General features: G+C 33.0%; 2 protein-coding genes across 2 annotated transcripts in view; one reads left to right on the top strand and one right to left on the bottom strand.

Moving 5' to 3' along the window:
- FGF7 (fibroblast growth factor 7) overlaps positions 1–3336 on the bottom strand; it is a 60019-nt gene extending 56683 nt beyond the window's left edge. The window contains exons 1-2 of the mRNA XM_011355085.1: positions 3156–3336; positions 2014–2567 (exon numbers count right to left, since the gene is read on the bottom strand). Coding sequence (XP_011353387.1) covers positions 2014–2299 — 286 coding nt within the window. The 5' untranslated portion in view covers positions 2300–2567; positions 3156–3336. The remainder of the gene's footprint in view (positions 1–2013; positions 2568–3155) is intronic.
- FAM227B (family with sequence similarity 227 member B) overlaps positions 1–12947 on the top strand; it is a 142081-nt gene that overhangs the window by 88722 nt on the left and 40412 nt on the right. The gene's annotated exons all lie outside the window — the stretch shown is intronic.

The following is a 12947-nucleotide window of genomic DNA, read 5'->3' as shown; positions in this document are numbered from 1 at the left end:
TTGGCTTTATGGTTACTCAAGGTTAGTGCTAAACTGTGTTTCAAACTACAAAATTACTTTAACATTTTGTGCTCATTTACAAATGTTTTTGTTTAATGGTTTAAAATTTTTTAACACAAATAAAACTTACATATGTGAATGCATTCTAATTATAAATATTTTTTATCACAAATAATCATGTATATTCATTTTTACTGGATTTTACATCCAATTTTTCATTTTCGTATTGTTTGACAAAAGCAGTCAAAAAGGAATTAAGCAGCATGTAGAAGAATTCTACAGTGTTTAGGTTTGATAACCTTATTACTACAATTTGAAATTAGTCTGACCACTTATCTTATCACTGAGACAATATTTACTTTCATCTCAATGTGTATGATAATTATATAATGAGTACTTAGATTTTTCATGTTTATGTTATATATTCTGTGGTTTAGAATAGAATAGACCATAAGAACTAGAAGTTATATTGGATGTCATCTGTACATATCCCACATCATACAGATGAAAAAATTAAGAATCAAAAAAAGTAAGAAATAGTTCCAAAGTCATTCACAAACAGGGATTGGGCCCAGGGATTCCAACCTGGGCTCTGTCTTCTCCGTCGGGTTCCATTATCCATGGTACGTCTCAATAACTTTTAAATCTATTGATTATAGACCAAAATCTATTGCTCACATGAAAGTAGCTAACCACAAAACTTTCTTCCAAATAGTTATTTCTTTAGGTAAACTTTAGCATAATCAGAACAATATTCTAAGACTAACAAAACTTTATCAATGACTGTAATTATAAAACCATAACTGTTAACAATCCATTAAAATGGCCTTAACATTCTATATCAATTATAGTTAAAAATAAGATCCTCTCATTTTCATGCTGGATGCATAATACCCCAAATTCCTGTTTATTGGTTCATTGGTGAAGAAGCCTAAAAGCCATTCATTAAGCAAGCAATAAAAATTTTAAGTATTCACTTCAAGCTTGGCACCATGCTAGGCAAATGTTTATACCATCTTCCCCATACATTCTTTTTCAATTGACTTTAACACATTATGAGATGATATAGTAATAACATTGTTCAGGTGCTAGTAATACAAACAAAATTTCACTCAGGGATTTTAAAATTCTAAAGTATATGTTGAGATATCTATTTTACCCTATTAAATTTAATACTATTGAAATTGGTTATTAATTATAATTGCTAAATGATAAATCCAACGTTGATACTTCAACATGAAAAGAATAACTGATTCCTGAGGAAAATGTAAGGCTTGCTAATTGTAAATCATAGAATTAACATCTTTTCCAGATCACTTCCATTTCTTCCTTCACATTTACAATTTCTCTTAAGGTAACACAGAAATATGGCATAGAAGATTTAGATAAAGAAAATGTTAGGAGGAACCTATTTTTTCTACCTAGGTAAATAATTAATCAATCCAATGCATGCTCATTATGAACAGATGAGGATACCACAGATTCCCTTCTGTTTTATAACTATATGCAGTTGCACAAAGTTACTAAATGCATTCTTGAGCACAGATTAAGTATTTTACATCACAGGAATATTTTTTCAAAGGAAACCAAATTATTTTTTAAAAAATAAATTCTCTGTTTCTCAAACTACAAAGTAGTTTTTGGTGAGCATTTATTGAGTACTCTTTTAAAGTTCCTGATGAGTTTTGCTAGCAGACAATAAATCATATTTCAGTGTGAATAATATTATTTATACATTGCTTAGCATGAGAATTTTGAGCTTAGGACATAGAGAATATATTTTCAAGCAAGCTTGGGTTATCAGCTCCAACTATAGCATAGTAAATTTTTCCTGTTCTAAGAGATATTTTAGGAACATAGTTCAAATATCCCAATTTAGAGAAATTAGAAGATGATATTTAATTTTTTTAAAAAATAAGAAAGGAAACTGCAAAAGCATGTCACTTGAAAATTGATCTTTTCACAAATTGTTAAGATTCATAAGTACTGCTGTAAATAAAAGACATTACTTACTGTAATTGTTCTTCATCTCTTGAGTCCCTTTGACTTTGCCTCGTTTATCAATTCTCAGATACCACTGTGTTCGACAGAAGAGCCTTCTCACTCTTATATCCCCTCCTTCCATGTAATCATAACTTCTTGTATGTCGCTCAGGGCTGGAACAGTTCACATTTGCAGCCATTTGCTCTGGAGTCATGTCATTGCAAGCTAAAGATATAGTGCCCACTAGACAGATAATGTGAAAGCATGAACTGTAGAGCAAAGTTGGCAGGATCCATGTCAGTATCCATTTGCGCATTATAGTGTAGTGCTCCGGGTGTTCATGAATAACATAATGAAAATTAAATCTTGTGTTGATTGTTGCCCTTAGGTCATTGACCTCTTCCTATCTGTGAATTGTAGATTGATTTAAGAATGAGTATTGCTCTTTCCAAATTGTTAGCCTTATCCTTTTAGTTCCTGATAACAATACAGGAGTCCTCCTTTTGAAACTCTCTGTTAGTATATCCTTATAAAAGCAGGTTGTAGTAAGCTCAGTTGCTGCGACGCTGTTTGCTACTTGAATTCTGTTTGCAATGAAAGAGTAAGAATAGGGAGGGGAGGAGAGAGAAAGATGAAAAATTGTATGTATAAATTTCAGTAGATAAATAGTATAACACAGTGTAATTTGTGCTGTGAAGATACATTTAAAACAGCTTTCACAGGATGTCAACATCTTTACCACTCTATATGTAGGTTTATGAAAGTTATGCATTGGTAGAGATAAATCATAATATGATTGTACCATTCATTCCAGTTGCTATTTGATAAGAAACATCCTTCAATTAGAGCTATTGGTTTAAATTAAGTTCTAAAATTACTATTAACAAAGTAAAAATGCTTTCCCTAGATTTCTTTATTATATGCTTTTACATTAGTGGTTAATCAATTATTTTCCCCTGAACTGCCCACATTTCTCAAATTAAATGTCAGGATCACTCTGGAGAACTTCAACCTTATCTTTATGTAAATTCTACAGCGTAATCACTATAGGTAATTACATGGCTCAAAAATCTGGTAACTTTACTTTCACCCTCAGTACTAAGATCAGAGAAAGAGATAAACTACTAGAAAACATTCAGCATTATTTTTAAAGACAAATAACAGTAACTTACTTGTTCTGTTGATAACAGCTGGATACACAAGAATTCCATGTCTGTTGTCTGCCTTGTGCAACTTGAGCCTCTCTACTGTAGCTACAAACTATTTCTCAGCTGAGAAATTCTCCAGCAGAATCATAATTGTTTCCATAAATCAACAGGCAAGAGGATTTTCTCTGTGTGTGTGAGCGTGTGTATGCTTGTGTGTTATGTGTGTGGAGCCTTTTATTCAGGGCTTTTCGATAAATACCTTTGCTGACCTCATTGGAAGCAATTAAAACTTAACCAGTGAGCTGTTAGTTGAATACAACTGTGAGAATAAAGGAGGCTCGTATAGTATTCATTCAATGGTCATGAGAGGGAGCTATGAACATGGTTTATGCTTAAATCTACAAGTGGGTATCTACTTTGTAGAAACAGTTCTCTGATTCTGAAGCAGTTACAAGGAGAAAGAGAATCTTTTAGACCATCTTTACAACTTATAAGTTGTATATAAGTTGAAAAATATTCCTGTGAACATATATATAAAAGGGATTTTTAATAGAAAATCTTTTTCATAGCTTGATGATGCATCCATTTCTACTCTTACTCCTTTGTGTTTGGAATGTTAGAATAAAACTACTAATATGTATTAACTCACATCTTAGGGTCCTAAAGCACTGTATAGCTGAGTTGAGGGTATATCTCTTCATACAGAGATATTTCATAATTGTATATGAATAAATTTTTTATATCTTATATTCCTAGACTGAAAGTGAGAAGACCTAGGTTCTTATTTGGGTTGGGCCACTAATTACCAGTATGACCTTAGGCAAGTCACTTGACATTCGTGAATCTCAGCTGCTACATTTGTAAAAGTAGTGTATTAGTCTAAATGATTATATGGAGCCCTGTAGTTTTAAAATTCTGTGACTTGTGACTTTTACTAACTACCGATATAAGAGGATACATACTTGTAAAAATTATTATTCTTACAAATTAAAAATAAAGAAAATGGTTTTACATTGGTTATCAATATTTGATTCTTGCCTCAATAAGAACATTAGCACAATAAATAAGTGTTAATTTAGAGATGAAATTATGAGCTATAGCTAATGTAAATAAGAGAAAGCTATTTTATTTTCCAGCATGAGTTGTTCTCCCCTTTACTTCTTGTTCTAGTACATACATAGTGGTGTTCTAGTGCTTTATTAGATATTTGTTGCAGAATAATTGCATTGTTAATCTAAATCAGTATTTAGGAATGTGTATTAAAATCCTTTTTCCCATGTTAATATCCCCAACACACACACACACACACACACACACACACACACACACACACACACACACACACACACACACACACACAGCACTTGAAATGTCCTACTTTACCACCAGGTGGTGCATGTAGACCAGATAGGAAAAGGAAATAAAGTCCTTTCATTTCGATTATAGTTTATGTGATTTCCCCTTATGTCTATGTTTTTGTGGAACAGAATTGAGAATACAGAATAGTTTAAATGCACCCAGATACACTATAAGCTTCAGACATTTAATTTCTAAATTTCCAAATGTATTAAGACAAAGGAGGTTGGGCCCTTTTATAATTGCATCTGTGGAAAGGTAGTGGCTACGAAATATTCTATCATATATTTCTCCAAAAGGAGAAAGAAAAGAAAAAAAAAGAATAATGCTAATGTGTTCTGAGTCACACCCCCATTATTTTTGTAGACAACAATCATGAGCAGCATCTGAACTCCCAGGACTTGGATATTCCCTCTAAAGAAATGAAAACTATTAAGTCAGTTCACATGTAAAGATATATGAGCTTCTAAATCCATCTGCTCCACATTGACCCTACAGATTTTAAATTAAGAAATTAACTGATTAGAAGTCAAAATTTTCTAATTAAATGCTCAAGGCTTAAATAAAAGAAATGGATAGTTTGTTCTTAAAGGGTGCTTGCTGCCTCCTTAAAATCTGCTACACAGGGTTAATTATATAATTGGAAACAAAGTAAGTATGAAATTGTGATCTAGGTACTTTAAGTTCATTAAATGCCATTGTACTCTGTGATTTGAAAATATGATCCCAGTAATATTAATGAATGGATTAATCACAAGGGAACTATATTTAAATCCTTTGATTATCTCTTCCCTTAATGGAGAATAATCAATTCAGGATGGACCCACAAACCCATTTCACTAGCACCACAGCTATAATGAAGAACCTCACATGTGTCCTTATTTTACTCATGCTTCAAGAGGGATTCTCCAAAAACCAAGAGTAACTTAAGTATCTCTAGATGGAGTAAACCTCTTTGTTTTTTTAAGTTCTTAGTAACAATAATGTTGACGAGTATTTATTGCTCTTGTTTTAATGCATGTATAGTAATAGGCTAAACACAGAAATACTTTGAAAAAGTGTTTCTTTTGTTGTTTCTAGATTGACTTAACTTCATTTTTCATTGGAAATACCTCCATCTTTTGAGTTTTAAATTTGTAAAACAAAGGATTCCTTCATCTATTCCTAAAAATTGACTTTTTAAAAAAATGCCCCAAAGAAGTTAAGATTAGCACCTGGGATTCTTCAAAAGGAAACAATGTCTAATACTTGTCTGGTTTGATTTGGGGATAGAATATATGAAAAGAGTACAGAGAATCTATTTCAGAGAATATCATGAAAACATAGGCAATTGTTAAAGTAATAACCACTTAGTTTTGCTCAAGCAAAACTCCATTAAGCAACCCCGATTAGAGCCCTACTTCAGGTAAATGATAGAAAATTACTTTAGTTTAATGAATTTTGCATTTCAATAATGAATTTTAAAATTATGCTGTTTTCATATGTACAATATAATCAACAGAAGAAAACATTATTAAATATTTTCATTACTTTCATTTTTATCCTATCCTATCCTATCCTATTCCTCATCCTCCTAGTTCCCATCCTTTTCCAGAATATAGGTAATCATTTTTATTAGTTTCTTGGATATCTGCCTAGAGTTTCCTATGCATATACAGGCAAATTGAATACACATGTATGTATACAGATATTTTTTTTTTACTTTTCTTCTTTTTATACAAAAGGTATCATACCATACACAATGTCCTGCATATTGCATTTTTTATGTAATAAAAGTAGAAAATCTTTCCATTATGGTATTTAGGAAATTTCTTTACTTTTTAACAGCTGCATAGTACTCCATTGATTGAGTATTTCACAGTGTATTTCACTAGCCTCCAATTAATAAACACTTAATTTTTCCCGAGATTTTTCTATTACAAAATAAATACTGCAATGAATAAAGTTATAAATGTATCATTTTTCTGTGCAAGTATATATGTAAGATTCATTTCCAGAAATTTTCTGTATCAAATAGTAATTATATTTATTATTTAGATAGATATTTATCTATCTAAATAGATAGATACTCTCCATAGAGATTGTACTAGTTTTACAATCTCATTAGCAGTACATAACGGTGTCTGTTTATTCAATATAGTATATTGCCAAACTTTTAAGGTTTCATCCGACAGATGAAAATGGGATATTATCGCAGCTATCCCTTGCATTTCTCATCTTATGAGAGAAAACGACCATCATGGACAATAGTATAAAGAAAAAGTATGAGTATCTACAATAGGTGACAGTAGGGAAAGTTTCCTTATAATAATTTTAGTAGAGCTGTAATTTGAAGGATACCTGTGAGTTAATCAGATGAGGGGGTACCTACAAATATACAAGGACCCTTTGTTGAAAGAGAGCAAGTCTTTTTCAACAACAAAACACCAGTGTGACTCTAGTAGAGAGACTGAGAGGGATCGTGGTGCATGATGAATTTGGAGAGGCAGGCAGGGTGTGGTGGGCTTGATCAAAGAATCTGATCTGTATTCTAAGAGTAATAGGAAGCTATTGTAGTATGTTAAGTAGAAGAGCAACATGATCAGAATTGCATTTCCTGCCTCTATTCTGGCCCAAACTTATTTAATTTCTATTAGCAGAATAAGTTTATGAAAATATTAAATTGTGTCCATTTATCCTATTCTTTCTGTTCTTCATATTTTCAAAAAGATAGCCAGATTTTGTAATTGGAAAGGAAAGATGGGGGAGAAAAAAGTCGTATCTACTTCCTGACTTAGGTAAAGCCTGAATCTATTTCAAAAGGTTGTGCTAAGTGCTCTGAAAAGAAGAGAAGCATAAAAGTACCTGTGAGAAGTAGATCAGAGAAGGGAGAGTCCATAGACTAGGGAGTGTTGAAGAAAAAGTCTATTTGGGGAGTCAAGCTCCCATATTCCAGGTTATACTACAGCACACAGCAAAAGCAGAAACACTCCAGAGAGTAAGGACTGCCTCATGTGTCTAAACAGATGGGCCCATAAGCACTCCTAATAAAGATTTCCCATGTTTTAAAAGAAATCTGGAAGCAGCAGGGAGCCTAGACCTGAAGGAACTTTGTGAGCAGAGTCAGTGAAGATCTAGAAGTAACCAAAGTAGACACATGACTCAACAACTAGGAGCTCTTGCCTCCTTGGCCCTATATCAAACCCTTGAACCCTAGCCCATCTTGAAGCAGAACAGGGAAACTCGAGAATAATTGAGGTTAAATTTTCCACAGCTTGGGGCAGGGGGTAAAATTCTCAAAGTTGAAGCCAGATTGATTTATAAACATAAATTTATATGTAATTTCTTGCATATTTGAGAGTGTGGTCCAAGATTTATTTCCACTACATTCCCACAGCTGTCATCACACTGCAGATTTATCTTCATCTTTTCTTCTGTCAGTCCTATTCCATAAATTTAGCCTCAATTTTGGATCATGCCATACAACCAATAGTACTTACTTCCTTGATTCATCCACTAAACAAATATTTATCAAATAGCTACTTGGTGCCAGATGTTGTCCTAGATTTTTGGAAATACAATGGTGAATATACTGGAAGTGATCTCTGCCCTTACAAAGTATGCATTCCAGTGAAAGAACAAACATAAACACGTAAATCTGTGGTATGAGTAGGCAGTTGGGGTGGGGTGGCAATATTAAGATACAAAGGAGGTGTTCAAGGAGATGGGGGTATAGAGGTAAAAGGGTAGGGGAACCTACTTTAAATAGGAAAGGCCTATCTGAGGAGGCAAATTCTCAGCTTCCAGGAACAGAAATGACTTTTGGTATGTTCCAAGAACTGAAAGAAGGCCAATGTGAATGGAGTACATGAGCAATAGAAAGAGTAGTGAGAGATATATGAAACTAAAAATACAGGCAGGGGCCGGATCATAAAGAATTGTGAAGGTTGTGGTAATAGGAGTTTGGGTTTATTCTAAGTGTAATAGGAAGCTGGAGTGCAGGCATGTCGACTTCAAACCTGATAGACTTGGTCAAAGACAGTAGTATAAACTATGGAGTAAAATCCCAAAAGTAATTGAGCAAGGCTGTGGTACCCGTAATCCTTAGTTATGTAAATGTTGTGCTTATTCTTGGCATAGTGCCCTAACATTTTGAAACTAACTGTATATAAGATATGAAGTCTGAGTCATATGCTCAAAACTGTGGTGTGCCTATGACTCAATTACATAAATATCTCAGTTTACAAATGTCATTGACTCTTTGTGTCTCTGAGTCTGTAAAAACTTTGTTTTATTTAGTTTTATATTTTTCAAAACTTCTCTGAAATGCTAATCTAAAATTAAAGTTTTTCAAATTATATTATTAATTCACTGGATACTGTGCAACTTTAGACCTGGAGCAAGATCTCTAGTTAGAGTAATTTTTTTTTTTCAATTTGGGAATTTCTATATACTGAAGTCATATAATTCACTCTTGATTGCCTTGATTCCTCTTAAATTAATGCTTAACTTTAAGCAAAGAATCAATCTCCTCGATTAAGTGCTATATGTTAGTGACTTGTTTTGGCAGCCTAGTGGCACTCTAACAGTTGAAACATGTTATAACAGGTATGCTTTACCCCAGGAGAACATTATGAAAAATAAATAAATAAACAGAGACCCTGTGCAATTAGGGTTATTATATTCTTTGCTTTAAGTTGTCATTCTTTGTTCTATATTCATTGTCTTCATAGCAAAGCAGTAAAATGGGGGGAAAACTAGCAACAATTTTTAAAAATGTCTCATGGATGCTAATGTGTTAATAACAAAATCGGTTTAATTTTTAACTTATTAGCTTTAAAACCATGACTTTCCAGCACAGATAAACTTTTCAAAAGTGAGAGTTAGAGGCGGAATAAGGATAATTATAATAGTAAAGATGGTGAAGAAAGCTATGGAGTCAGACATTTTTGGTATAAAGATACACCCACAAAAAAAGCCAGGTGTCTGGTAAAATATAGATTTCTGTAAAACTGGTGGCTACTGAAATAACCCATGAATAAGAGGAGATTCATACTTCTCCTTGGGCTTTTGTTCAAACTAAACATTTTTACTGTCTTTAAATATTACTCATACTTTTCCCTCAATGGTATTTAATATAAATTCACTTATAGTGAGTCCTTATTTCTCTGATTCCAAAAATTATCAGTTCTACCACCACAACTTCCACATCTATCAGTTATTACCTTCACATCCTAAGTCAACTAATCATTATCTCTTATGTCAACTCTATTTCTAATCCAATTCCTTGCATCTCCTCTCAAACCTCCAGTCCATTTTATGTGTTGCTATCAGGTTACTCTTCCTAAAGAACAGTTGTTATTTTTCTGCTCAAAAGTCTTCAGTAACATTCCCAATTTTTCTAAATAAACTCTAGTTTTCTTTTTCTAATATGTAAACTTCTGTTAACAACATTCTCTGTGATCATCAACACCTGTCCCCAAACACTGGACTCTCTCACAAGGTTTGGGGTGAAGGGAGATTCACCTGATGCCCACTTCTCTTGGTAAGGAAGGGGACTAACAGAGAAAAAAATCCTCCTCGGAAATCCTCTCTCTCTCTCCCTCTGTCTCCCTCTGTCTCTCTCTGTCTCTCTCTGTCTCTCTCTGTCTCTCTCTGTCTCTCTCTCTCTCTCTCTCTCTCTCTCTCTCTCTCTCTCCCCCCTCCATTCCTCCTTCCCTCCCCGCTTTTCCCCTGTCCCTTCTTTCTCTATTCCCTTTTGTATCTTCTATCTGTGTGAGGGATCCGAGAGTCATGTAAAAAATTATCAGATATTTTCTTTAAATTTTTATATATTGAGTTGTCGATAATGCAATAAAAATTTTGGTCCTATTTATTCTGTTAACTCAGCTAATTACTTCAAATCAACACACCACGTTTTTAGGTACTGTGCGGTATGATAGGGCTATAATGCTCAATAAGATAAGCAAGGACCCTGACTTCATAGATCTTAAATTATGGAGAAGGGGGCAGACAGTAGACATATGAAAACAATTCTGATGATATCACAGGAGGAAATAAATAGGTTACTATGGTAAATAACAGAAATGAGAGAGGAGGAGAGGTTGGAATTTGGTCACAAAAGGCCTTTCTGAGGAGGTGACATTTAAGCTGAGATCTGAAGGACAAGAAGAAATCAGAAGTGGAGGTAGGTAGTGCATTCCAGGAAAAGGAAATAGAAAAAACAAAAGTTCTGAGGTGGAAATGAACTTGGTGTGTTCTAGAAACTGAAAGATGACAGTATAACTGGATTATAGTGAACGAGGGGAATGTTGGGTGACATAAAATCGATGTATGTCGGGTCTTGATACCAACGGTATCAAGCTCTGGACCTCTTACTCACTTGAAATGAGAACCAGTAAGCATCTCTCACATCAAACAAAAGTGTTGAAGAAACTCTGATACAAAAGAAAATCCTTCCTTGTGGAGTCATTAAGAATGTATTTTGGTGAAAATGTTAAGGACCTGCCTTCCTCATTTTTCTAATTAAGAATGTCTCTGACAACCAGAATATCATACGCCCCGGGATTATAACACATGAAATCGTAAGAAGTCAAGCTATGTTATGAGTCCTGATTATAAAAGTCCCAAACAATTTTATTACTTAATTTCAGCCATAAATAGTTTTCACAGTTGTCAAAATATAGATTAATGTATATCGTTAACTCTTGTGACACGGGAAAAGAAGTTTCTTATAACAATATTGGCATTTTTCAAAGAAATCAATACTTAGTATCCTCTCTGGTTATTTTAACTAAAAGAAAATTGATTCTATATTTTATATTTCCTTAAGAAAATATGCAAATAGAGGAATGTTGTAGTAGAGCGGTTCCTATCATCATATAACACCATACATAGTAGATTACACAACAAAAAGAATATGTCAAAAACTAAAATTTTATCTATCTAATGCCAAGAAAAATTGGTTAATTTGGGGGGAAAGGGACAATCATATCAGTCATTCCATAGTGGCCAGAAAAACAACAAAAGACAGATTTCTTTCTAATAGAATTATTTGGCTGCACATGACTATAGTTTTGATTTCCTAGCCTAAGTAGTTTGGAAGTTGGAAGTATTATATCATGAATTGAGAAAATTTCTGAATTAGAAAAAATCCAAAAATATAGTATATCTTATAAGAAATAATGTTTATTAATGCCAAGTACTACATGTATAATAAATCAAACTGTCACCTGCCTTAACTGAATCAGTAAGAAAAATGTGGAAATAGCTTTTCAGCTAATCTGCAGATGTGGACATGAAAGTACTGAAAGATGTTTGAAAATTGTTCTCTCTCAAATATTTTTAATTCTGCCATGACGACTGATTTATTCTGTTAATTTGCACTATCTTGGAAATACCTGCAAAGCAAAATGACAAATTTCAATCCAAACTCACTTTAAATGGTAACAAATTCTGAATTAAGGGACGCCAAATAAATGAAGTTTTACTCTATTTTAAATTATCCTAAGATATGATGGTTTATTAGGATAACATTTCAGTTTATTATTTTTGCCTTGGATAAATAAAAGAGGATAATTCCAGTTCTTAGTACAACTAAAAGGGCGATTAGAGACTAATTTTAAAATGATAATTAAATTATTTATGACATAATCCTTCTTTCCTTTAACTGCTTCCTTCATGCCTTCTATTCCATTTTATTCCACTCAGGATATTGACATATCGGGGTAATAACTATACTTTATTTCTAATACAATCAAATATAAAACTGACATGCAAACTCAAAATTATCAAAAACATTGTTCTTTTTAATCCTCAAATAAGGTGAAAAATAAGAAATGAAAAATATAAACTTTCTGGATTATTTTACTCCACCCAGAACATGTCATATTTTTAATTTAAAGGGGAATTTTTTTTTCTCTCAACAAGGGTCCTCAATTTATGCGTATTTAATTTGTCCCTTTTAGACTGAGAGACTACCTTGTCTCTGTATTTTACTTTCTTGGTTACAGGTAAAATTAAATTATGTTATTTCTTTAGTGATACTAAATATTTACAAACATTTAGGAACTGGATTTGTTATGTTTTGAATTCTGAAATTGTTTCTTATCTTATCAATCTTCCTTCCCTTTCTCTTCTTATTCTCTCTCCTCTCTCTCTCTCTTCCCCCCACCCTTTCCTCCCTCCCTCTCTCCTATATATGCACATATATACACATGCACACACATGCCTTTTTCTATCACACCCATGCTTCAAGTTTCTAGAAACCTCCCTTGGTCATTTTCATATTAATTTACTTGTTTATCATTTTTTTCAGTTTGGTCTTAAAAAACACATCTGTTTTCTATTCTAATCAGTATTCCCTTGAGAATAACTTCATATTATAGAAGACAAACAATTCTCAAAAAATGGCCCTTAATGATGCAACCTCTTTTAACTTTTATTCAATAATTTTAATAGAGCTATTCATGTAGTCTAACT

Source organism: Pteropus vampyrus, unplaced genomic scaffold (assembly GCF_000151845.1).
Source record: "Pteropus vampyrus isolate Shadow unplaced genomic scaffold, Pvam_2.0 Scaffold19, whole genome shotgun sequence".
Classification (NCBI taxonomy): Eukaryota; Metazoa; Chordata; class Mammalia; order Chiroptera; family Pteropodidae; genus Pteropus; species Pteropus vampyrus.
Note: the sequence above shows the minus strand (reverse complement) of the source record. Positions and strands in the feature narration are given on the sequence as shown.